At 40.3% G+C, this 26578-nt stretch overlaps 1 protein-coding gene across 1 annotated transcript in view; it reads right to left on the bottom strand.

Annotated features, from left to right (window-relative positions):
- The window catches only part of LOC124777324 (pyrethroid hydrolase Ces2a), a 168477-nt gene that overhangs the window by 80660 nt on the left and 61239 nt on the right, over window positions 1-26578 (bottom strand). The window contains exon 5 of the mRNA XM_047252684.1: window positions 1971-2161. Coding sequence (XP_047108640.1) covers window positions 1971-2161 — 191 coding nt within the window. The remainder of the gene's footprint in view (window positions 1-1970; window positions 2162-26578) is intronic.

Genomic DNA, 26578 nt, shown 5'->3' with positions numbered 1-26578 from the left:
TCAGTTTCAGTTTCAGTGAAAGACATCACCCCGAATTTGTTTGTTAGAGGGATCATTTGTAATTATTTATGAAAGCCTTTACTGTTTATTTTGCTCTAACTCCTTTGTTAAACTCTCTTGATCACAGATTTCATAGGATTACTAAAAGATCTCAAAGAGGGTACACTAACCCATTCCATCATCAGCAACATTCGAGCATTAACACATGAGTTATCAAGACATCTAATAACCATACTCAGTCCATCACAGGAAAATGTCAGTACAGTATGAAGATTTGGTGTATTTGATCCAGCAGCTTCAAAACCACAAATTATGCCATCAAGGCTTCATGGGCTACTATGCAATGGTTTTTCTCTTTACTGGAGTTCCACTGGGAGATGCACAAGACAAGTCCTCATCAGAGAAAAGTTTGTGTCATTGCTAACAAATACCTTTCAGTTCACATTCATGTCAATCTCTTTGGTGTAATGGTAATTCCTTTGAGAAGATACATGGAGTGGCATTACAAATAATTGCCTGCATCCCCAATAGTCATTATAATATAATGATATGGTAATTTTATTAACACTTTTCCCAAAGAGTCTTGATAGCACATGACATTATCAAGTCCTACACTTGGCTTAAAATATACTAGTTATCTGATAGTCCTCAATGTACTGTCCCATTTCCATGACTACTTCCATTTTCCTTCAACCAAGAAGTTGGTGGGCTCACTCATACTTCCTTTTTGATGCTAGTCTCTTGATTATTTTTTCTCACCTGCCAGCTTGAATATCACTATCTGTAAATACTATCTACCAATTAGACCTTTTTGGTTTTCTTAAACTTTTCCCTCCTACTCTCAGGCTACTTCTGAATTTATTGTGTTTTGTGCATGCTTTTGTCCACAATCTACAACAAAATGAAGCTGTTGGATATTTCTAGACTGACTGAAACTATTTGATTTATAGTACCCCCTAAATACTCTTTCTGATATGGATGACTTGAATGCAAGCCAATCATCTGACCTAGTTGACTTACTGCTATACACTGCAGTCCACAATTGTGACAAACCTTTCTGCACACCTGAGAATCCAGCCTTAAGTTTCAAGATTTGCTGTTGCTCTTCCATTAATATTTAACATAGTGGCAATGATGGTATTATAAAAAAATTACTGAAATCATTTTACATGCTATTTTTAACCCAACCAAGAATGAAAATGACAATGACATTCTTTATACTGATATCAGTTCTTGACAAATCTACAGCACTTTACACTCTTTTCTATTTTGAATGTGACATTTTTGTCAATTATTCAGTTAAAGACATTTGTTAAGTGGAAGATAAAAGTTTTCTAAATTGCTTCTTTTTGACAGTGATACTGCAGTAGGCTGGAGTGTTAGGGTGATCCACCACTATGATTTGGTTACCAAGCTATAATTGAACAACTAAAAGGTTCTGACAACTAAATTTTGAAGACACTACACACAAAGTACATGCTGCTTCGCTACCATGGGACAACCATCACTAACCTGCTACATACAATGAGTATCCGTGACACTATAATACAACCGAGCAAACAATTGCAACAACTTCCACTGCCCAGAGTCACCAAACTATGCACTGTGCTTCACTTATAGTGGCTGCTAATAGGCTAGCCACCTTGGCATGCAAGCCAAGCCTGGACCTGCTCTAGTGTTGTTGACTAAGAATCATCCTTTACAAAGAAGATTAGTTTTTCTTGCATTATGAATTAAAGTACACTGTGAAGCTGCACATTTATAAAATCAGCCAGCATTTTTGCCCATCTGAACAATAACAAACAACGTCTGTTATGACAAATTAGATTACTGTCAGCATGTAGAGGAGTGTTTAAGAATCCTCTTTTCGTGTTTCTCACAATTTGGAAACGTAGAAAATGTGAAATTTACATGATTTAGAAAGCTTAGATCTATCTATAAGTGTAGATATACAAGTTTCACAGCAGTACCTGAAGGTTTGAATCAGCCTTTATAAGTGATTCCACAGGAAGTTCTTGTAAACATCGTACCATTGCAAGCATGGGGGATACCGGGCAGCCATTTTTTGTAGCTAAATCTCTAGCTGTTCCCAGAGGATCATTATCAACTGCAAAAGCTGACAATGCTGTCCCACTTAGAGCTATGATACCACCCAGAAATCCTGCAAACAAAATCAAAAGATGTGTAAGTAAGAGGAAATACAAGAATTTATTTTCTCATAGTTTCTTATTCTCAGTACTAATTTCAGAACTTTCATGAGAGTCATTCTGAATGTTCTGGGAAAGTAATGCAAATTTCTACTTTACTGGAAAGTTACTTTCATGTCTCTTCTAATCATATACATAACTATTTAGTATGGAGACAAAATAATTTGTCCTAACTCACAAGAATACCATAGCCACTTTCTTTTATTTTTGGGAAAATAAAATAACCTCAAGGGAATTGATAAGGTTCCAGGGTGAATACTGAAGTCTCTTTTACTCTAACCTCTCAGATGGATCATCACAATGGAAAAAGTCTCCACTGTGGACTATTTTTGGTTACTTATTTTGATTCCCTACAAAAATTAGGAAAACTACTCCAACATGCTAATCTGTGGTTAGTCATGCCTTCTCCATATCCAAATGTGGCTGATATCCAATCTTTCTTCAATTTCAGTAACAAATAGGATAAGTACAGATTCATATGCATGGCTGCCACTTCCTCTATGCCTCAAGTTTTTGCCACAATATTTTTTCAGCCTTTAAGACACTGAGACAGAATCTACTCACCAAGCAGCTGCAGGGGAACATGCACACACAAAAGAGTTAAACTTTTACAAACTTTCGGCTCCTTCTTCTGGCAGAAGAGTTGAAGTGGAAGGAAGAGGGGAGAAGGAAAAGGACTGGAGAGGTTTAGGGAAAGGGATACAGTTCAGAAACATCACCCAGAACCCTGAGTCAAGGGAGACTTACTAGACGGGATGAGAAGGAAAGACTGATTGTTGAGGACTGCACCAAGTAAGATCTGAAAACCTGAGAATTAAAGGTGGAAAACAGGGTAATGTTCAAGACAGAAATTACTACTAAAACATTGTGCACATGTTAATGAGAGTGAAAAGCTATGTGCATTTTATGTAACAGAGGTGGGAGTGGGAACAGTGAAAAATAGACAGGTCAGAAAATGAAAGATGTCATAAACTAAAATGCAGTGAAGAAGGGAGCAGTTACTGTGAAGAAATGCTGAGACAGAAGGAATTAACATAAATTAATGCCAGTTGGGTGGCGAGAACCAAGAACATGTTGTAGTGCTAGTTTCCACTTGCGGAGTTATGAGAAACTGGCATCTGCGGGAAGAAACCAAATGGTGTGTGTGGCGAAACAGTCACTGAGGTCATGACTGTCATGTTGTACAGCATGCTCTGCAACAGGATATTGTATGCTGCCTGTATACACCCTCTGCCATGCCCATTCATCCTGACTGATAATTGAGTGGCAGTCAAGCCAATGTAAAAGGCTGAATAGCATTTGCATATGCTGGAATTTGTGCTGTTAATTGTGTGATGACTAACTCCAAACACCAAGGTTTCTATTTTAGGCTGACTATCTTCTTCCTCCCCCCCCCCCCCCCCCCCCCCCCATGAACCAAGAAGGACCTTGCCGTTGGTGGGGAGGCTTACGTGCCTCATCGATACAAATAGCCGTACCGTAGGTGCAACCACAACGGAGGGGTATCTGTTGAGAGGCCAGACAAACGTGTGGTTCCTGAAGAGGGGCAGTAGCCTTTTCAGTAGTTGCAGGGGCAACAGTCTGGATGATTGACTGATCTGGCCTTGTAACACTAACCAAAACGGCCTTTCTGTGCTGGTACTGCGAACGGCTGAAAACAAGGGGAAACTACAGCTGGAATTTTTCCCAAGGGCATACAGCTTTACTGTATGGTTAAATGATGATGTTGTCCTCTTGGGTAAAATATTCCAGAGGTAAAATAGTCCCCCATTTGGATCTCTGGCCGGGGACTACTCAAGAGGACGTCGTTATCAGGAGAAAGAAAACTGGCGTTCTACGGATCGGATTGTGGACTGTCAGATCCCTTAATCGGACAGGTAGGTTAGAAAATTTAAAAAGGGGAATGGATAGGTTCAAGTTAGATGTAGTGGGAATTAGTGAAGTTCGGTGGGAGGAGGAACAAGACTTCTTCTCAGGTGAATACAGGGTTATAAATACAAAATCAAATAGGGTTAATGCAGGAGTAGGTATAATAATGAATAAAAAATAGGAGTGCAGATAATCTACTACAAACAGCATAGTGAATGCATTATTGTGGCCAAGATAGATATGAATTCCACGCCTTCCACAGTAGTACAAGTTTATATGCCAAGAAGATCTGCAGATGACGAAGAGATTGATGAAGTGTATGATGAGATAAAAGAAATTATTCAGATAGGGAAGGAAGATGAAAATTTAATAGTCATGGGTGACTGGAATTTAATAGTATGAAAAGGAAGAGAAGGAAACGTAGTAGGTGAATATGGAATGGGGGCAAGAAATGAAAGAGGAAGCCACCTGGTAGAATTTTGCACAGAGCATAACTTAATCATAGCTAACACTAGGTTCAATAACCATAAAAGAAGGTTGTATACATGGAAGAGGCCTGGAGATACTCAATGGTTTCAGATAGATTATATAATGGTAAGACAGAGATTTAGGAAGCAGGTTTTAAATTGTAAGACATTTCCAGGGACAATGTGGACTCTGACCACAATCTATTGGTTATGAACTGTAGATTAAAACTGAAGAAGGAACTGCAAAAAGATGGGAATTTAAGGAGATGGGATCTGGTTAAACTGACAGAACCAGAGTTTGTAGAGAGTTTCAGGGAGAGCATTAGGGAACAATTGACAAGAATGGGGGAAAGAACTAGAGTAGAAGAAGAATGAGTAGCTTTGAGAGACAAAACAGTGAAGGTAGCAGAGGATCAGGGAGGTAAAAAGACGAGGGCTAATAGAAATCCTTGGGTAACATAAGATATATTGAAATTAATTGATGAAAGGAGAAAATACAAAAATGCAGTAAATGAAGCAGGCAAAAAGGAATACAAACGTCTCAAAAATGAGATCGACAGGAAGTGTAAAACGGCTAAGCAGGGATGGCTAGAGGACAAATGTAACGATGTAAAGGCATATCTCACTATAGGTAAGATAGATACTGCCTACAGGAAAATTAAAGAGACTTTTGGAGAAAAGAGAACTACATGTATGAATAACAAGAGCTCAGATGGAAACCCAGTTCTAAGCAAAGAAGAGAAAGCAGAAAGGTGGAAGGAGTATATAGAGGGTTTGTACAAGGGTGATGTACTTGAGGACAGTATTATGGAAATGGAAGAGGATGTAGATGAAGATGAAATGGGAGATATGATACTGCATGAAGAATTTGACAGAGCACAGAAAGACCTAAGCCAAAACAAGGCCCAGGGAGTAGACAACATTCAATTAGAACTACTGATAGCCTTGGGAGAGCCAGCCCTGACAAAACTCTGCCGTCTAGTGAGAAAGATATATGAGACAGGCAAAATGCCCTCAGTCTTCAAGAAGAATATAATAATTCCAATCGCAAAGAAAGCAAGTGTTGACAGATGTGAAAATTACCAAACTATCAGTTTAATAAGCCACAGCTGCAAAATACTAACACGAGTTCTTTACAGACGAATGGAAAAAACTGGTAGAAGCTGACCTTAGGAGAGATCAGTTTGGATTCTGTAAAAATGTTGGAACACGTGAGGCAATACTGACCCTACAACTTATCTTAGAAAATAGATTAAAGAAAGGCAAACCTACATTTCTACCATTTGCAGACTTAGAGAAAGCTTTTGACAATGTTGACTGGAATACTCTCTTTCAAATTCTGAAGGTGGCAGGGGTAAAATACAGGGAGCAAAAGGCTATTCTCAATTTCTACAGTAACCAGATAGCAGTTATAAGAGTCGAGGGGCATGAAAGGGAAGCAGTGGTTGCGAATGGAGTGAGACAAGGTTGTAGCCTATCCCTGATGTTATTAAATCTGTATATTGAGCAAGCAGTAAAGGAAACAAAAGAAAAATTTGGAGTAGAATTAAAATCAATGGAGAAGAAATAAAAACTTTGAGGTTTGCCAATGTCATTGTAATTCTGTCACAGACAGCAAAGGACCTGGAAAAGCAGCTGAACAGAATGGACAGTGTCTTGAAAGGGGGATATAAGATGAACATCAACAAAAGCAAAATGAGGATGATCGAATGTAGTCGATTTAAATCAGGTGATGATGCAGGAATTAGATTAGGAAATGAGACGCCTAAAATAGTAAATGAGTTTTGCTATTTGGGGAGTAAAATAACTGATGATGGTCGAAGTAGAGAGGATATAAAATGTAGACTGGCAATGGCAAGGAAAGCGTTTGTGAAGCAGAGAAATTTGTTAACATTGAGTATAGATTTAAGTGTCAGGAAGTCTTTTCTGAAAGTATTTGTATGGAGTGTAGCCGTGTATGGAAGTGAAATGTGGACGATAAATAGTTTAGACAAGAAGAGAACAGAGGCTTTCAAAATGTGGTGCTTCAGAAGAATGCTGAAGATTAGATGGGTAGATCACATAACTAATGAGGAGGTATTGAATAGAATCAGGAAGAAGAGAAATTTGTGGCACGCCTAGACTGGAAGAAGGGATTGGTTGGTAGAACATGTTCTGAGGCATCTAGGGATCACCAATTTAGTATTGGAGGGCAGTGTGGAGGGTAAAAATCGTAGAGGAAGACCAAGAGATGAATACACTAAGAAGATTGAGAAGGATGTAGGTTGCAGTAAGTACTGGGAGATGAAGAAGCTTGCACAGGACAGAGTAGCATGTAGAGTTGCATCAAACCAGTCTTTGGACTGAATATCACAACAGCAACATCATATTCTTCCTACAGAAGAGTTACTGATAGAATCTCAAAAGTATACTGAATATTCAAAACAATTTGTTTCATATCCAAGTCTGAAAACTAGTGAAAACCACGCCCAAAGGAAGAAAATTTTTCTTTCAAGCTGAAATTTCCACTCAGACCCACTTTGAAGCAATAAAAAAAGTATCACCTATAAATGTTTCCTTTGAACTCCATGAAAACCAACTGAAACAAAACAGAGACCATTAAAACACTACAAATAGTCACTTATTGTTGATAATTTTTCCAATAAGACAGGCTGAATGCTGTTACTTTATGTCTTTTCTGTAAATACAACAACAGACCGGAAATCAGTCATTCTAAAAAGCATTATGAATTTTAGTTGTGTAACAAAGGACAAAGTGGTCTGATGAACATGAAAGAATATAAATCAATAATAATTTTAAGAAATACAAATGACATCAATATACAACTGTCAGCATTGTTTCACATATTTTGTTCTGTAAATGCCATAATGAGGAAAAGTCTTGAGGGATATGTTATGAGCCAAACTACATATTAACTGGAAGAAAACTATATTAGCGGAAATGCAGTAACTATTAAAAAAACAAATGCTCTTCCAAATAGAAGACTACTAATCTACTGTTTTATCTGCTACTTCACATTAATCATTTCTGTAACTCTACTCATTTCAAATACCACTATCAACTTTCTATATGCTGGACATATTGAAACCCGTGTATTCATAATTTACATTCCCAAGTTCACTCATTCCTATAAATGGTAGAAAAGAGTGGCTAATAATACACAATCTATGTTAATCTGAATGTCTAGGGATTCTCAATTTCCAGCCAGGTATCTAATGGCAACCCATGAAAGACTGTTGTGTCAGAATATAGCACTTCTTTTGGAACCCCAGAGAGGGTCTATAATTTTTTTTTTTTTATTTCTAGTATTACGTTTATGAATTTTGCAGATAGTTCCCTACTTCACTTAGAGATAGTCCCCAATTTCACTTAGATTATTAATCACAAATACCGTTAACTTAAATTATTAACTATAAATATCATAAGGGAGAAAATATATTGACACAGTGTGCCTGAAGAGACTTCTGCAAAATGTTTATAAACTTTATGTAATATTCTTACAGAAGACCTCCTTAAAATAAATACTTTTATGATAGCTGTATTGCCCCAGTGGGTGGTACCACAGGAGCAAGTCAAAGTATGTGAAATACACCAGCAATCCTGTCTGCTGGTCAATACAATGAGATATATTTCTATGTATGGTGCAGACAGAACTGAGCCTTCGGGGTAACTTCTCCATGTGCTGATGCCTAAGAGTTTACACACAGAATTCCATTTAGTATGTGCCCAATGATTTATCCTTCTGGTATTTGTAAGATATTTTTATGGATCTGGAATTGCATGAATATGAATTTTTCAAATATTAAGAGCTATGCTGTCTGCTGAAAATCAGTTGTCAGCTTTTTCCACTATACTCCTGGTTCTGCCTCATTTAGATGTGTTTGAGCCCTTTATAAAAAATACTTGTGCAATCAGCAAACATAACTGTATTTGAAAAGTCCTGAAATATCTTTCGTACACTATTTCTGTAGGCTAAGTACAAGAGTGGGCCAAGTAGAGAACCTTGCAGGACAAAATATTTAAATTTTTTGCAGTCCAAATTTACCTTTCTTCCTGAGGTATCATTTGTTAATGTGACCCTCTCTTTTCTGTTGCTGAGGTATGATTCCATACATAGAATGGGGATGCCTTTAATCCCATAATGTTTTAGTTTATGTAGTAAAATTTTATAATCCACACAACTGAAGGTCTTTGGAAGATTCCAGAAAATGCCAATACAGTAATTTTTCTTGTTTGCTTCTTCCAGTACTATGTTTATGAGATAATAATTTGCTTTCTTTGTAAATATTCCCTCACTGAAGTCAACCTGCACAGTCTTTAAAAAGTTATTGTAAGAAAAGGGATTCAATGTTTTATTATAATCTAACTTTTCAGAAGTGATATATACATGACACTGTCATTCAGCACCCATGGTCTAGGGGTAGTGTCTTTGACTACTAATCAAAATGTCCTTGGTCCCGGGTTCAAATCTCCCACTGCCTAGTTCTTGAATAAAAATAATCAGCAATGGCAGTCGAAGACTTCCAGCACAAGAAGTCATCCTCATTTTGCAAATGGCCCTGTCAAAGATGGTGGAGGAGTGAACAGAGGTTCAGGGCACTCTCTTGGCCTTGGGGTGGGAAACTGCCCCTAAAAGATGGAAGAATCAGCAGTGATCAATAGCATGAGGATGCAGAAGGCAATGGAAACCAATGCCTTAAAGTTACATAATGTGTATCCACAGGACATGTGGCCCATAATTGAAAAAGCATCATCATGATCTCTCCATTAGCAAAAAATTTTGGAATAGTTCCCCATTCGGATTTCCAGAAGGGGCTGTCAAGGGGAAGCTGACCATGAGAATAAGACTGAATAACCAACAAACAAATGATGTTCTATGAGTTGGGGTGAGGAATGTCAGAAGCATGAACATAATAGGCTGACCTTAGGAAAGATAAAGGCACCACAGAGGTAGTTCTTACCCTGTTGTTGATAACAGAAGTAAGGCTGAAGAAAAATCAATACATATTCATAGGATTTATCGACCTGGAAAAAGCATTTTCATATGGTACAAAATGTTTGAAATTCTGAGAAAACTAGGGTAAACAGAGGGGAAAGATGGGTAATATATAATGTGTACAAGAATCAGGATGGAACATTGAGGGTGGGTGACCAAGAATGAAGGGCTGAGATTAAAAAAGGGTGTAAGACAGGGATGTAGTCTTTTGCCCATACTGTTCCATCTATAAACTGAAGAAGCAATGATGCAAAAAAGATTCAGGAGTGGAATCAAAATTCAAGGTGAATGGATATCAATTACACAGTTCACTGATGACATTGCTATCCTCAGTGAAATTGTAACACAATTACATGATCTGCTGAATGGAGTGAACAATCTAATGAGTACAGAATATGGATCAAGAGTAAATCAAAGAAAGACTAAAGTAATTAGAAGTAGCAGAAATGAGAACAGTAAACTTAACATCAGGATTGCTGGTCACAAAGTAGATGAAGTTAAAAATTCTACTATGTAGACAACAAGATGACCAATGACAGATGGAGCAAGGAGGCATCAAAAGAAGACTAGCACTGGCAAAAAGGGTATTCCTGGCCAAGAGGAGTCTACTGTATCAAACATAGACCTTAATTTGAGGAAGAAATTTCTGAGAATGGATGTTCAGACCACAGCAATGTATAACAATGAAACATGCACTGTGGGAAAACTGGAACAGAAGAGAATCAAAGCATTTGAGAAGTGGTGCTGCAGACAAATGCTGAAAATTAGGTGGACTGATAAGGTAAGGAATGAGGAGGTTCTGCACAGAATTGGGAAGGAAAGGAATATGTGGAAAACACTGACAAAAAGAAGGGACAGAAAGATATGATGTCTGTTAAGATATCAGGGAATAACTTCTGTAGAGTGTAAAAACTGTAGAAGAAGACAGAGATTGGAATACATCCTGCAAATAATTGAGGACATATGTTGCAAGTGCTACACTTACATGAAGATATTTGCACAGGGGAGGAATTCGTAGTGGGTCGCATCAAACAAGTCAGAAGGCTGATTATTAAAAAAAAATGGCTTTATCAAATCAATCCAGGTTTCAGTACTTTGCTTCTTTTGTGTCAATGCTATGGTAGCAATAAGATCTAATGATTTTTGTGATTTCTTTAACAGTTGGTTTGGCCAAACTAGTGTCTGCTAACGGAGTAAGAAATACCTATGTAAGTATATATAATTAATCTACTTTTGATGGCCCAATTTTAGTTCCTTGTTTTGATTTGGTGTTAGGAAAAATTCATTGAATTTGGTGGTCAGTGATTTGAATCTAAAAAATCTGTATGACAACCACTGCCATAAAGGGGATTAATATCAATTTTAACAAAAGAATTTTGAGCCTGGATTCTTTTGTTATGTGAGAATGTTTGAAACATCGGCAGGCAATCAGGAAGGGCACCAATAAGAATTCATAGAAGTAACTTGGAAATTATTGCATGTGGTGACTGCACTGTTGATTTTATTTTGGATAGTAGTAATAGAGGGCATCAAGAGTTACTGATGACCAATTCTGGCTTGTTCTCCACAGTAACTTTTCTAATTAGGAGCACAAGGAAACACGTGGCTATAAAAGAAATATGATTTATTGGGTCACAGAGTGACAAAAACAAGAATGCACTCTAGGTAGATTCACAAAGTGATAACTATGATACAGTGAAGTTAGTTACATGTCTAAAGACTTCAACAACTGAGAACCCAGAAGCCCATGCATGTTCTTATAAAGATGCTGTCCCCATCATGTGCCACAGGTGCACTTCTGCATGAGCATGGTAGACAAGGTGATGATGGTCGATGGCTGGCCTGCCCCCTGGTGGCCATCTTGAGTGTTGTGAGCATGCCATTTGAATTTTGGCATTCTCTACACTTCTTGTAGTGGTCCAACTTATGTCCACTGTGGGCAGCAGGTGTAGTGACCAGTGGCATACTAGTCCATGCTGCTTGAGTGAAGAAACATCCATAGCACCTGTGGCAGTGCCAGTGGCAACAGCCAATGGTGCAATAAGTTTCTGATCTGCCTGGACTGGCACGTATGGGTGAAAGTGATGGAATAAAGGCAACACCACTGTTCGTAGACCCTGGGGTGACCAGTGGCTGAGACCAGCAACAGGGGGCAGAAGTCATCACTACACTGGGGTCTACGGCAATAGGCATCAGCTTGGGCAGCAATGACAAAGGACTGAAGAGAAGAGGTTCTAGTGATAAAGACTTGGCTTCCATCCCTGCTCAGTGCAGGTGGAGGTGTCAGCACCTACCACAAGAAGCAAACCTGTCATTGGTACTGATGAAGCCCTACCTAGCAGGATAGGTGGGCACAACCTGACCAGCCTGACCTTTGGTGTGGCCAGGGCCAACAAAGAACAAGGTGTTGTGCCCACAACCTGAGGAGGGGGCCTAGGCCCTTCCAGGAAGGCACCTGGTTCTGGTTGCATGCCATTAGTCATACTTCAGTGTAAACCGTGAAGACATAGCAACTGTGCTGGCTGTGGATGATGGCTGGAATCCAGTGAGGGTGCTGTCCAAATGCCCTGGCCCAGAGGGACCAGTGGCTATTCTGAGCACAAACATCAACAAAACTGGCACCACTGGAGATCACTTGCCCAGCAGCAAGAGTTTGAGCAACGTCTGTGACTGACAGCAGGAGCTCAGCAGGAACCTTGGCCCCAAATGGCATGATTCTGTAAGAGCTTAAAAAAAAAAGTGAGAGCCTCTCAGTTCAGAAAAGGCGTTCTGCCTTATGGTTGGACTGCAGATGGAAAGGAGGCATCTGATGTAGTGAACGTCATTGATTATAAAAAAAATCTTCGAAAGACTGTGCTACAAACTGAGGACCATTGTGTGAAACTAGGGTGCAAGGCAAGCCTTCTATGGAGAACATCTTCTACAGGCCTTGCCAGTTGCATCTGCTGTCACAGACAGTCAATGAACGATGTAAGAAAAATGAGAAAAAATACAAATTGCCAATAACAAGAATTTGTCTAAAAAAGGACAAGCAAAATCAATTTGGACTCTTTCCCAAGTGTGTACAGGGGCTGGCCATTGTGAAAAAATTGCATGTGACTCTGCCTACTGACCTGAACACTTGTGGCAGTCCTTGACCAGGTGTTCCACCTCCTGATCAATGCCTGATCAAGACATATGGCAGCACATCAACAGATTTGTACAAGATATTTCCTAGTGACCTTGATGTAAGAAGCAAAGGACCTCCTGCTGCTGGGCCACTGGAACCACGACACAAGGAGTAAAACCATCTGAGAGGGAGAGGCAATGGTATAATGCATAAAATTTCCAAACGGGGTCTGATGCCCATTGTGTTAGATAATTGGGCCATCAATTTTCTGTCATGCATATGACCTTCTGGAGCACCAGATTCACCACCATAGAAAAGGCAACACAGGAACTGGTGATAGGGAAGCCATTCACCATGTGCCTTGTCTCCACATCCAGTTGAAAACAAAGCAGTTTCTCTTGGTTGAATGAGGGATTTGGGCCCGTGAGGAGCTAGGACACAGCATCTGCATTGGCGTGTTGCAACATGGGACAAAAAATGAATCTCATAATTGTACTGGGCAAGAACAGAGTCCAGGGCTGAAAATAATGAGTGACCTTGTGTGGTAAGGATGCTGATGGGCTAAACAGGGAAACTAAGGATGTTGTTGTTGTTGTGGTCTTCAGTCCTGAGACTGGTTTGATGCAGCTCTCCATACTACTCTATCCTGTGCAAGCTTCTTCATCTCCCAGTAACTACTGCAGCCTACATCCTTCTGAATCTGCTTAGTGTATTCATCTCTTGGTCTCCCTCTACGATTTTCACCCTGTACTAAATTGGTGATCCCTTGATGCCTCAGAACATGTCCTACCAACTGATCCCTTCTTCTAGTCAAGTTGTGCCACAAACTCCTCTTCTCCCCAACTCTGTTCAATACGTCCTCATTAGTTATGTGATCTACCCATCTAATCTTCAACATTCTTCTGTAGCACCTCATTTTGAAAGCTTCTGTTCTCTTCTTGTCTAAACTATTTGTCGTCCACATTTCACTTCCATACATGGCTACACTCCATACAAATACTTTCAGAAATGACTTCCTGACACTTAAATCAATACTCGATGTTAACAAGTTTCTCTTATTCATAAACGCTTTCCTTGCCATTGACAGTCTACATTTTACATCCTCTCTACTTCGACCATCATTAGTTATTTTGCTCCCCAAATAGCAAAACTAATTTACTACTTTAAGTGTCTCATTTCCCAATCCAATTCCCTCAGCATCACCCGACTTAATTTGACTACATTCCATTATCCTCATTTTGCTTTTGTTGATGTTCACCTTATACCCTCCTTTCAAGATAGTGTCCATTCCAATCAACTGCTCTTGCAAGTCCTTTGCTGTCTCTGACAGAATTACAATGTCATCGGCGAACCTCAAAGTTTTTATTTCTTCTCCACGGATTTTAATGCCTACTCTGAACTTTTCTTTTCTTTCCTTTACAATATACAGATTGAATAGCATCGGGGAGAGGCTGCAACCCTGTCTCACTCCCTTCCCAACCACTGCTTCCCTTTCATGTCCCTCGACTCTTATAACTGCCATCTGCTTTCTGTACAAATTATAAATAGCCTTTCGCTCCCTGTATTTTACCCCTGCCACCTTCAGAATTTGAAAGAGAGTATTCCAGTCAACATTGTCAAAAGCTTTCTCTAATTCTACAAATGCTAGAAATGTAGGTTTGCATTTCTTTAATCTATTTTCTAAATTAAGTCATAGGGTCAGTATTGCCTCACATGTCCCAACATTTCTACGGAATCCAAACTGATCTTCCCAGAGGTCGGCTTCTACCAGTTTTTCCATTCATCTGTAAAGAATCCATGTTAGTATTTTGCGGCTGTGACTTATTAAATTGATAGTTTGGAAATTTTCACATCTGTCAACACCTGCTTTCTTTGCGATTGGAATTATTATATTCTTCTTGCAGTCTGAGGGAATTTCTCCTGTCTCATCCATCTTGCTCACCAGATGGTAGAGTTTTGTCAGGATTGGCTCTCCCCAGGCTGTCACTAGTTCTAATGGAATGTTGTCTACTTCTGAGGCCTTATTCCAACTTAGGTCTTTCAGTGCTCTGTCAAACTCTTCACGCAGTATGATATCTCCCATTTCATCTTCATCTACCCTCTCTTCCATTTCCATAATATTGTCGTCAAGAACATTGCCCCTGTATAGACCCTCTATATACTCCTTCCGCCTTTCTGCTTTCCCTTCTTTGCTTAGAACTGGGTTTCCATCTGAGCTCTTGATATTCATGCAAGTGGTTCTCTTTTCTCCAAAGGTCTCTTTAATCTTACTCCTCATGAGATAAGTCTCTACATCCTTACATTTGTCCTCTAGCCATCCTTGCTTAGCCATTTTGCACTTCCTGTCAATCTCATTTTTGAGTCGTTTGTATTCCTTTTTGCCTGCTTCATTTACTGCATTTTTATATTTTCTCCTTTCATCAATTAAATTCAATATTTCTTCTGTTATCCAAGGATTTCTACTAGCCCTTGTCTTTTTACCTACTTGACACTACTTCATCCCTCAGAGCTACCCATTCTTCTTGTACTGTATCTCTTTCCCCCATTCCTGTCAATTGTTCTCTTATTCTCTCCCTGAAACTCTGTACAATCTCGGGTTCTTTCTGTTTATCCAGGTCCCATCTCCTTAAATTCTCACCTGTTTGCAGTTTCTTCAGTTTCAATCTGCAGTTCATAACCAATAGATTGTGGTCAGTCCACATCTGCCCCTGGAAATGTCTTACAATTTAAAACCTGGTTACTAAATCTCTGTCTTACCATTATATAATCTATCTGATACCTTCTAGTATCTCCAGGATTCTTCCATGTATACAACCTTCTTTTATGATTCTTGAACAAAGTGTTAGCTATGATTAAGTTATGCTCTGTGCAAAATTCTACCAGGTGGCTTCCTCTTTCATTTCTTAGGCCCAATCCATATTCACCTACTAGGTTTCCTTCTCTTCCTTTTCCTACTGTCGAATTCCAGTCACCATGACTATTAAATTTTCATCTCCCTTCACTACCTGAATAATTTCTTTTATCTCATCATACATTTCATCATCTGCAGAGCTAGTTGGCATATAAACTTGTACTACTGTAGTAGGCATGGGCTTCATGTCTATCTTGGCCACAATAATGTGTTCACTATGCTGTTTGTAGTAGCTACTATTTTTATATTCATCATTAAACCTACTCCTGCATTACCCCTATTTGATTTTGTATTTATAACCCTGTATTCACCTGACCAGATGTCTTGTTCCTCCTGCCACCGAACTTCACTAATTCCCTCTATGTCCAACCTGAACCTGTCCATTTCCCTTTTTAAATTTTCTAACCTACCTGCCCGATTAATGGATCTGACAACGACGTCCTCTTGAGTAGTCCCCACCCGGAGACCCAAATGGGGGACTATTTTACCTCCGGAATATTTTACCCAAGAGGACGCCATCATCATTTAACCATACAGTGAAGCTGCATGCCCTTGGGTAAAATTCTGGCTGTAGTTTCCCCTTGCTTTCAGCTGTTCGCAGTACCAGCACAGAAAGGCCGTTTTGGTTAGTGTTACAAGGCCAGATCAATCAATCATCCAGACTGTTGCCCCTGCAACTACTGAAAAGGCTGCTGCCCCTCTTCAGGAACCACATGTTTGTCTGGCCTCTCAACAGGTACCCCTCCATTGTGGTTGCACCTACGGTACAGCTATCTGTATCGTTGAGGCACCCAAGTCTCCTCACCAACGGCAAGGTCCATGGTTCATGGGGGGGGGACTAAGGATGTATAGTCAGTAATTAAATGATATTTTGCACCATACAAGAACACATGAAATTTTTAAAGTCATAGACAATAGCAAGAACTTTCTTCCTCCTGCCCACCCCCACCACTACCCATCCCACCCCCACACCCCAAATGTCATCCCCCATCTCAAGAATTATGTTGCTGAGTTCAACTGAATGTTTGTATGTTTTTGAAACAAAGTCAGTAGGCTATTTAGAGCCATGTGAATGGCGTTGGGTCAGGACCATCCCCATCTCATACTGGGCTGTGTCCAGGGGAGGATTATATGCTTGCTAGGTTGATATGTTGCAAGACATGGTGTGAAATGAAGACTGTCCTTAAGCTGCACAAAAGCATGCTCACAAACTGCAGATCAAACAAAAGGAGCATGTTTTTGAAGCAACAGATCAAAGGGGTTAGCAATAGCAGCTGCTCTAAAAATAAACTTATGATAGTGTACCACTTTGCCAAGGAATCCATGAAGTTCTTGCAGATTTTATGGATGGGGCAACATGTTATTCCCTGGGATGCACACCCTGCCAGAAAATTTCAAGTCCCAAATAAACAATGGAAGGCTGGAAAAAGTGAGACTTTGTGAAATTACATCTGAGGTCATATGTGATTCTCTGTGGCAGCATCTGTCATGCTGATGTCGTCAAGATAGTCAATGAAATGAGGGACAACCATTATAATCCACCCTAAAAAAGTTGAAATATGGTATGTGCACTAGTGCCCTAAATATTAGTGTTATTTTTTGTTCGACTGGGCCCGCAGCATAGTAGACATCATAATATGACATTTTTGAAAAGACAGGTCCAGACTAACTGCAATAATTTTAATATTCTTTATTACAATAGATATTTCATCTTTATTTCCATTCTCAAGTAACCAGCAAATACACTGGTGATGTTATCTACACATATGCTGATTGTCCATGTGAATAACTATACATTGGAATAGTTCACTGGCACTTATGTCTAGTTTGATTTTACATCCATATTGCATTGTCTAATTCATAGAGATGACATGACATGTAGTAACTATAAACGTATGGAATATGATTTTTAGTAAAAAAACCACAATTACACAGATGAGAAAATTGAAACTGCATTACAAATACTACACAGAATACTGAAAGGGCTCACTATGAACGTACTTGAAGAACTGGGTATATATGTAGACACACACATACTAAAGACTATCCAGATGAAATGCTAAATGAACACACAGACGTTAAACATAAAAATTATCCGGAAAACTTTATTGACACAATGGAACAACAGATACCCAGTCCAAAATATAATTTACAGCAAAATCCAATCAGTGAATATTTTGTTGCTTAGCTAACTCAATTTGGAAACATATAGCATCGGGGTAAATGAAGTGTCAAATAAATGTCAAATTGTACTTTATAGTAAAAAAACTATCAAATTAGTGATAAAAAGTATTCTATGCATTTATAATTACTATATGCAACCATTATACGTGTAGATAATTTCACCCTTGTTATTTTCAGGTTACAGCTGTCATAATAAAGAATATTAAATTATTACAGGTAGTGTGGACCCATCCTCACCAAGTATCAGCCATTGGTACTGATAATGGCCAAAAGGCTTATTAACCACAAACAACTGTTTTGATGTCTCTTTCAACAGTATCTGAAGGTAAGTTCCATCCAAGTCAATTTTCAAAAAGAAGTGATCCCCCCTCCAGCCAATTTCATGACCAACTCCTACAGACGAGGGAGGGAAGTGTCTTATAGTGACCTGAAGTTGCCACAGGGCCAAATCTGACTGGATGGCTTCTTTACAGCAACTAGGGGCATAGCCCACTTACTTGAAGAATTATATTACCTTCCTTAAACATACCACAGTGAAATTCTTGCAAGTTTTGCATAAGTCACTGGAGATATCAAGGCTTATCTGTAGTTACATAACCATCTCCAGTTGCTAAGTGATGGTATAAATGCTAGCTTTCCTTCACATTATGTTGCTTGTCAGTAATTAGTGTCCTGCTTTTAAATTCCCCCTTAGTAGCAATAAGAAACCAGCAAAAGGTGTCAGCTGACATACGGTACCTATAAGGTTTTGGAATACTGTTAATGTCATTCAGTGACAAATGCACTAAATACTCAAGTTTTATGCTTGTATAAAAATTTAGACACTTTAATTTTTCTTTTCCTATGCCATTTTGCTTGCTTCAGCAAAAACAGCATGTTTGTCATGTAAAATAACCTGTTCTTGACATAACAATTTTGTATTCTGCTTACAGCCAGTGAAAACTATATGCCAATTACAGTCCCAAAAGCAATAATGTAGCATTCATAAAGTTGACATATTATGCTCATACACTCATGTTCTTTTCTGTTTCCTTCCAATGTGAACACTTGTTCACAGGTACAAGTGAAATGTAGTGAACATTGACAAACTCTCTGCAACTTCCCATGTACAAAGTGCCTCCAGGGCCCAAATGCGAGTTATTGTTATTATTTAAATTTTACAAAGAGTTCACCTGTTTTGTTCATCTTTCAGCTGATGCAACAAAAATTTTCTGGTTCATGTTGAAATAAGCTGAAATGTAGTCAGCAAAGCTGCTTTGCCAATCAAATAATATCACCAGATCACCTGACTCATGAGACTGAGGTCTCTCTGAGCTGCAACCAAAAATTATCTCTCTCTTCTGCCCCAACCCTTGCCTAGAGCAGACACTAAATTTCTTAGTTCCTTCCCCTTTGAATCTTTCATTCTCCTGTGAGATGTGTTTGGGGTTGCTGAAATTATCTTCTCTTGTCCCCCTGGCATTCCTCATTGTGTAACCCCCTGAACAAATAAACAGTTCAGTTTCTTTTTCTAAGCCTGAGTATGGTATATTAATGAAAAGCCTACACTTCCTTCCAATCCAGATAACACCTCTGAGGGGGTGTACAAACTGCCATCAGAATCAGGATGCATGAGACACACTGTTTTCGGCTTTGAGGTGCCGCATTCAAATTACTAAGCCATGAGTGGGGCCTTCTGGCTGTGAGTTGTGATGCAATGGATGAGTGCTTAGCACATTCAGTCTGGGCTGCTTGCCCCACTCTACCTGGAGCTGCTGCTGCTGCCATTGCCACTGCCACCGTGCAAGGCCAACTGATCTCGCCAATTGTCTCTGCCATTTTCATACAAGGCTACATCATGGATACAATACCCAGCACTACCCTAATGCTGGGCACTGCTGTTATGTCACTGCCTGATGCTGCAACTCCATTTGCTGATCAACAAATGTTAAGTCAGGATCTGCCGCTGAAGGCTTTTCATTTGATTTGATATGTTTACCTTAAACCAGTGCCTATGACCAGGTGACAGATACAGCTGGAGATGGATCCTGAAATGCAAATGAGCCTTGAGCAACTCTGGATGGAGAATGAAGAACTGCAAAAGCACCTTAAAGAAGCATTAGGTAAATATGATGCTGCAAAGTGGGATACTGTCCACAGTATTAGCCTCACTTCCCCATTTCTGAGGCTCCCATGGCTGGTTCCATCCTGGCCTGTAATTGATGTTGCAATGGATTTGCTGGTTCACACCTTCAGATGTAAACAATGTGAAAAGTCCACACTTTCATACAAAATGTAAAAGATGTAGGAAAACTGCCCATGTGGAGTAATGAAATGTTGGTAGGAGTCACCAACCTTAAGTTGCAAGGAGAGGCACAAGCTTATGTAAATTCCATGGAAATACTCAGAAATACTGAGGCATCTGACATCCTTTCAAAAGGGCTAGTGGAGACATGGAGGTAATCACAGCATTAGCTTTTATAAGGAGCAATCTATGCCAAAATAACAACTGGTCATGTCATACAAACATACTAGAAGAAAGTACTCAGTGAAGCAGAAACTCACTGTGTACATGTATTTTTCATGGGATTGAACCACAGCTAGGTGCTGAGGTAAAGTGTACTTCACTGATCATACTAAGGGAGGCCATATGACTCACTTTGCTATTCAGGAGTCTCATTGATCCTATTTTTCACTACAGTAAACTTGCTAGACACACATTCACTGCTGAAGTGCACTGCACTCATTGCAAATGCCCAGATCATAAGGCTCACAAGTGTTTGGGACCAGCATGCACCTGCTGTAGAAAGATCGGATGCATGAAGCAAACTGTTGATCTTTACAGCATCACTCGGCTAACCAAATACACTATGTGGTAAAAAGTATTCAGACACCTGGCCAAAAATTACTTACAAGTTTGTGGTGCCCTCCATTGGTAATGCTGTAATTCAATATAGTGATGGCCCACCCTTAGCCTTGATGACAGCTTCCACTCTCACAGGCATATGTGAACAGGTGCTGGAAGGTTTCTTGGGGAACAGCAGCTCATTCTTCACAGAGTGCTGCACTGAGGAAAGGTATTGATGTTGGTCGGTGAGTCCTGGCATGAAGTCAGCCTTCCAAAACATCCCAAAGGTGTTCTACAGGAATCAGGTCAGGACTTCGTGTAGGCCAGTCCATGACAGGGATATTACTGTCGTTAACCACTCCGCCACAGGCCGTGCATTCTGAGCAGGTGCTCAGTCATGTTGAAAAATGCAATTGCCATGCCTGAATTGCTCTTCAAGAGTGGAAAGCAAGAAAGTGCTTAAAACATCAGTGTAGGCCTGTGCTGTGATAGTGCCATGCAAAACAACATGGAAAAAAAAGCCCACTCCATGAAAAACATGAGCACACCATAACACCACTGCTTCCGAATTTTACTGTTGGCACTACACATGCTGGCAGATGACGTTCACCGAGTATTCGCCATACCCACACCCAGCCATCAGATTACCACATTTGTACCACGATTTGTCACTCCACACATTTTTCCACTGTTCAGTCATCCAATGTTTACACTCCTTACACCAAGTGAGGCATTGTTTGGCATTTACCAGCATGATGTGTGGCTTATGAGCAGCGTCTCAACCATGAAATCCAAGTTTTCTCACCTCCCATCTAACTGTCATAGTACTTGCAGTGGATCCTGATGCAGTTTGGAATTCCTGTGTGATGGTCTGGATAGATTCTGCCTATTACACATTATGAACCTCTTCAACTGTCAGTGGCCTCTGTCAGTCAGCAAACAAGGTCTATATTTCCTGTTTCCACTTCACTGTTGCATCGGAAACAGTGGACTTAGGGATGTTTAGGAGTGTGGAAATCTCATGTACAGACGTATGACACAAGTGACACTCGATCACATGACCACGTTCGAAGCCCGTCAGGTCCGCGGAGCACCCCATTTTGCTCTCTCATGATGTCTAATGACTACTGAGGTTGCTAATATGGAGTACTTGGCAGTAGATGGCAGCACAATGCACCTAATATGAAAAATGTACGTTTTTGGAGGTGTCTGGATACTTTTGATCACATATTGTACTTATGCACTGTTCGTGAATACAGTGCTGGACCAAACAATAACACACGTTAGTCATTGCAACACATTATGCTAAAATGGTGTGTATCATGCAGGAAAAAACTGTACGGCAGGTTACCAAGACATATAAAATCTCCCTCTGAACTACATTCCTTTAAAAGGTAGGCAGAACAATGCACCTAATATGGAAAACATATGTTTTTGTGGGTGTCCTGATATTTTTGATCACATAGTGTAGGTTGTAGAAGTGCAAAAAGGAATGCAAGTATGGGAAACACTTTGGGAGCAGTCCTGCCACTGTCCTTCACTGCCTGTCCATGAAGCAAAACCAGTAAGAGAGGTAGAACTCGCCAAGGTGGCAAAGATAACTTTGCAAGGTAAAATCAATGGTAGAAATCTATCTTTTCATTGATGCAAGCACAAGTGCACAAGTAAGTGTTTAGTTAATCAAATCTTTTCACGGTTGAGAGTCAAAACTGCCACCTTGCATACTGAATGGACTGGGAACAAAAGTAATTTGTCCAACAGGTTCACAATATGTGGAACTGGAAATAGAGGGAAGGAGGCACCAGTTCATATGTGAAGTGGTTTAGAAGGATGGCGACAATTTTGATGCTGTATTAGACAGTGATTTCCTTTGCATTTTCAAGGAATAGTTAATTTCTGAACACAAGTCATCCAAACCAGGGGAAATTTACACCATTTTGACAGTGTTGCCCATGCCTCAAGACATGAGACAGGTAAGGAGAAGTGGAAGTGAGCAGTTTACTGAGTTCTTGGTTTGTTCCTGAACTGATGGCAAATCTTTTGTTACAACGAAGCCACTGTTTTTCATTGAAAGTACTGAAGATCGGTTAGTGGAGGTTGCTGCATTAGAGAAGATGAGAAATGGATCTTTGCTTATCAAAACATCACACATCAACCAATCAAGGGCACTTCAGGCCTGTATCAAGATAGGAGATGTACCAGTCACCATTTCTCCTCATAAGAAGCTCGATAGAATTCAAACTGCTATCTTCCATCGGGACATAATGCTACAAACTCATGAAGAGCTGTATACTAATCTGGCATGGCATGTGGAGTCCATTTTGTTCACTGCATACAGAGAGGACCCATGGATAATAGAGTGGGCACTGAAGCTTTTATCCTAGCCTCTGAGGGCAACATTTCATCTGAGAAGTCCAAAGTCATGGTTTATAGCTGTGATGTCAGGCTTTATTTTCCTCCTCTGATGAGATGTTTTAGGTGCCTAAGGTTCAGACACATGTCCTCCCACTGTTCTGATGAGGCTGTCTGTAGAGCATGTGGCTGGGCATCCCATGAGGGCAGCCCTTGTAACCAACTCTCTCAACATGACCGAACCTCCTCATTCACCTTAATGCTCAGTGTTTAAGAGGAAGAAGATGATTCAAGAATACAAAATTCTTGACTGCCTGTCTTATCAAGATACAAAGAAAAAGTCTGAAAGACTTCATCCAACTGCTATAGTCCCAAACTTTGAGACTGTTGTGTCACAGTCCATACCTCATATGATGAAAAGGTCTCACACAACACCCCATGGCCCTGGTCATATTTCAGGGCCTGCCCTACAGTTGAGGGAGGGATGTCAGCTCCCTTACCAGCTACATCTATAGCACCAGTGGTTCCCACACCATTGGTGAGGCCAGAGATGCCTAGTCATCTTCTGGTGTCATCAGGGATGTAGACACCTGTCAAGGTCCCTCCATCAAGGCAAGGCAAGGTCACAGGCTTCCGGCTGAAGAAAAATATGGTCCTCTTCACTCCCAGAAGATAAAATGGGGAAATTTTCACAGAAATCAAACGATCACAAGAATAATAAGGATAAGTAGAAGGATAAACTACTTTCTGAGGCTGTGGTGTTCTGCTCCCTGGTAGTGAAATAATCACACCCATCCTTTCCATTCGCCACTTTCTCAGAACTGACGCCAACACTCCTTAAATGGAACTGTAATGGCTGCTATTGCCATCTGACTAAACTCCATCATTCAATGGTTGCTTACAACACAATTGGCACAGCACTTCAGGAAACATTGTATACAGCAACATGCCTCCCTGCTCTGAAAAACTATGAACTCTATTGTACCAATCACATTAATGTCAAGAGAGCATCCAATGGGGTCTGCACCCTCATACACTCTGATACTTCCCGTGAGCAGGTGCCTCTTACCGCTGCACTAGAGGCCATGGCTGTTAGTGTCTACCTGTCAGTTCAGATGACAATGTGTAATGCTTATTCACCCCCAGATGAACCTTCCATCATCATGAGCTGTTAGAATTAATGGAACAGCTACCTCTTATTAGGGGACTTTAATGCCCATAATTCTCTGTGAGGCAACAACACTAAGTCTTGCATAGGCCGAGTACTAGAAGACCTCCTTTCAGAATTGGACATCTGCCTGCTCAACACTGGAGTTGCAACCCATTTCAGTGTGGACGATCGAATGTACTCATCAACTACTGATCTCACAGTCTGCAGCCTGAATATCTTATCCCCGATTCACAGGAACATCCATGACAATCCTTGTGACAGTGACCATTTTCCTATCATTCTCTGCCTTTCCACTCACAGACATCTGGAATATGCTCCACATTGGTCGCTTTGGAAAGCTGGCTGGCAGGCTTTCTCCTCTACAGCTGCTTTTACAGCTAGTCATGAGATGAATATCGACAAAGTGGTACAGGATACTATTGGTACTAATATTCATGCTGCAGCAGCGACAATACCCTACTCCTTCAGCTAATCTCGATGGCAGCCAGTGCCATGGTGTCTGGAGATACAGCCACATCTATCAGGGAAAGCTGCAGGGTGCTTCAATGGCACAAGCACCATACCTCTATGGATAATTTAAAAGCATTCAAGAGATTCCAACCAAAAGCATGTTTTTTAATCAAGAAAAGGAAGCAGGAGTTTTGGGAGCAATATCTATCATCTATGCAATAGCGCACACCACCACATCAAGTATGGACTACACTCTGCAGCATTGCACCCATTCACACCTACAGCAGTTCCTAGCATTCTGGTCAATGGTAACATCTGCATTCAACCCATGGTACTTCCTGAATGTTTTGCAGTACACTTTGCTGCAGTGTCCACTTGCAGTAATTACAATCCTCATTTCCTGGCCCATAAACATCTAACTGAGAGCTGTCCGCTACACTTCCATGTGCATAGCTATCATACAATGTCCCTTTTAGTGAATGGGAGCTTTGCAGCACTTCAACAGGGTGTCAAGATATGGTCCCTGAACCCAACAATATCCACAACCAAATGTTCAAAAATCTTCATGCCAACAGTGTGAAACATATCCTTATGCCTTTTAATCACATTTCACAAGAAGGAGAATTTCCCTCTGAGTAGCAAGGAGGTATTATTATTCCTGTCCTGAAATTGAAAAACAACCCACATATTTTAACTAACTACTGGCCAATCTCTCTGATGAATGGTCTGTGTAAGCTGTTTGAATGAATGCTCAACCACTGTCTTTGTTGGTGCCTTGAAGCCAGAAGGCATATATCACAATTTCAAAGTGACTTTCAGACTTTCCAGTTCACCACAGACCATCTGGTTCACCTGGAATCAGCAATGCACAATGCTTTCAAGCATTGCCAACATCTGATTGCTGTGCTCTTTGACCTACAGAAGGCATATGATATCACTTGGCGATATCAAATCCTATCTATACTGCTTGAGTGGGGTTTCCAGGTCAATTGACCCATTTTTACCCAGAATTTCCTATCTCTCCAACTTTTTTGGGTCTAGATAGGTTCAACTCTCAGCAACCAAGATGTACTGCAAACTGGAGTCCCTCACAGATCAGTTCTATGCATAACATTGTTCACTATCTTCATCACTGATATCATAAACGCCATGGCCCCACAGTCTCTCCATCACATTATGTGAATGTCTTTACCTGTATTATGCCTCTGCATCACTGTGCATCACTGAGCACCAACTTCAGGGGGCTATCTGGAGAGTCCATGACTGGACCCTGAATCACAGCCATCACTTTTCTCCTGCAAAGTCACGAGTTGTGCATTTTTTCCAACTATCGGCTGTGCACCCACACCCAGAAGTTTATCTTTGTGACCAGTTACTTGAAGTTGTTGAAGCTTTACAGTTCTCAGGTATTTTAATTGACAACAAGCTAACTTGGCTGCTGCATATCCGCTGGCTCAAGGCAATTTGCATAAAGAGTTTTCTTTGTAACTCATCATGGGGTGTGGACTGCATAGTTCTGAGCTTTTACAAAGCACCAATTTTATCCCGTCTGGACTACTGATGTGTTGCCTATGGGCAGCAGCACTATCTGTACTGAGTTTGCTGGACCCTGTTCACTACAATGGCAAGCGATTGGCAATGGGGGCCTTTCATACAAACCCTGTTGACAGACTCCTGGCAGAAGTCATTGTCTCACAGCTGTAGGTTAACTCACAGCAGCTTCTGGTAAATTATGCAGCCACAATCTGTCAGATGCCTACTCACCTATGTCAACTCTGCTCCTCAACCAACAATTCAGGCTGTTTGTGCATCATCCAAAACTGGGTAGACCAGCTGGGATCTGATTTGATACTCTACTGAAGGACCTCCAACAGTCTCCTTTAGTCTCTATTCCTAGAGCTCCCTTTCAACAAACCACATGGTCTGTACCCTGTCCTGCAATACACATGGACCTCTTTAGTGGCCCCAAGAAGGATGCTGATCCTACTCTTCTCCAACACCTGTTTAATTCAGTATGCATCTACATGGACAGAAT

This window comes from Schistocerca piceifrons, chromosome 2, assembly GCF_021461385.2.
Source record: "Schistocerca piceifrons isolate TAMUIC-IGC-003096 chromosome 2, iqSchPice1.1, whole genome shotgun sequence".
NCBI classification, from domain to species: Eukaryota; Metazoa; Arthropoda; class Insecta; order Orthoptera; family Acrididae; genus Schistocerca; species Schistocerca piceifrons.
This window is presented reverse-complemented; position numbering and strand designations above follow the sequence as displayed.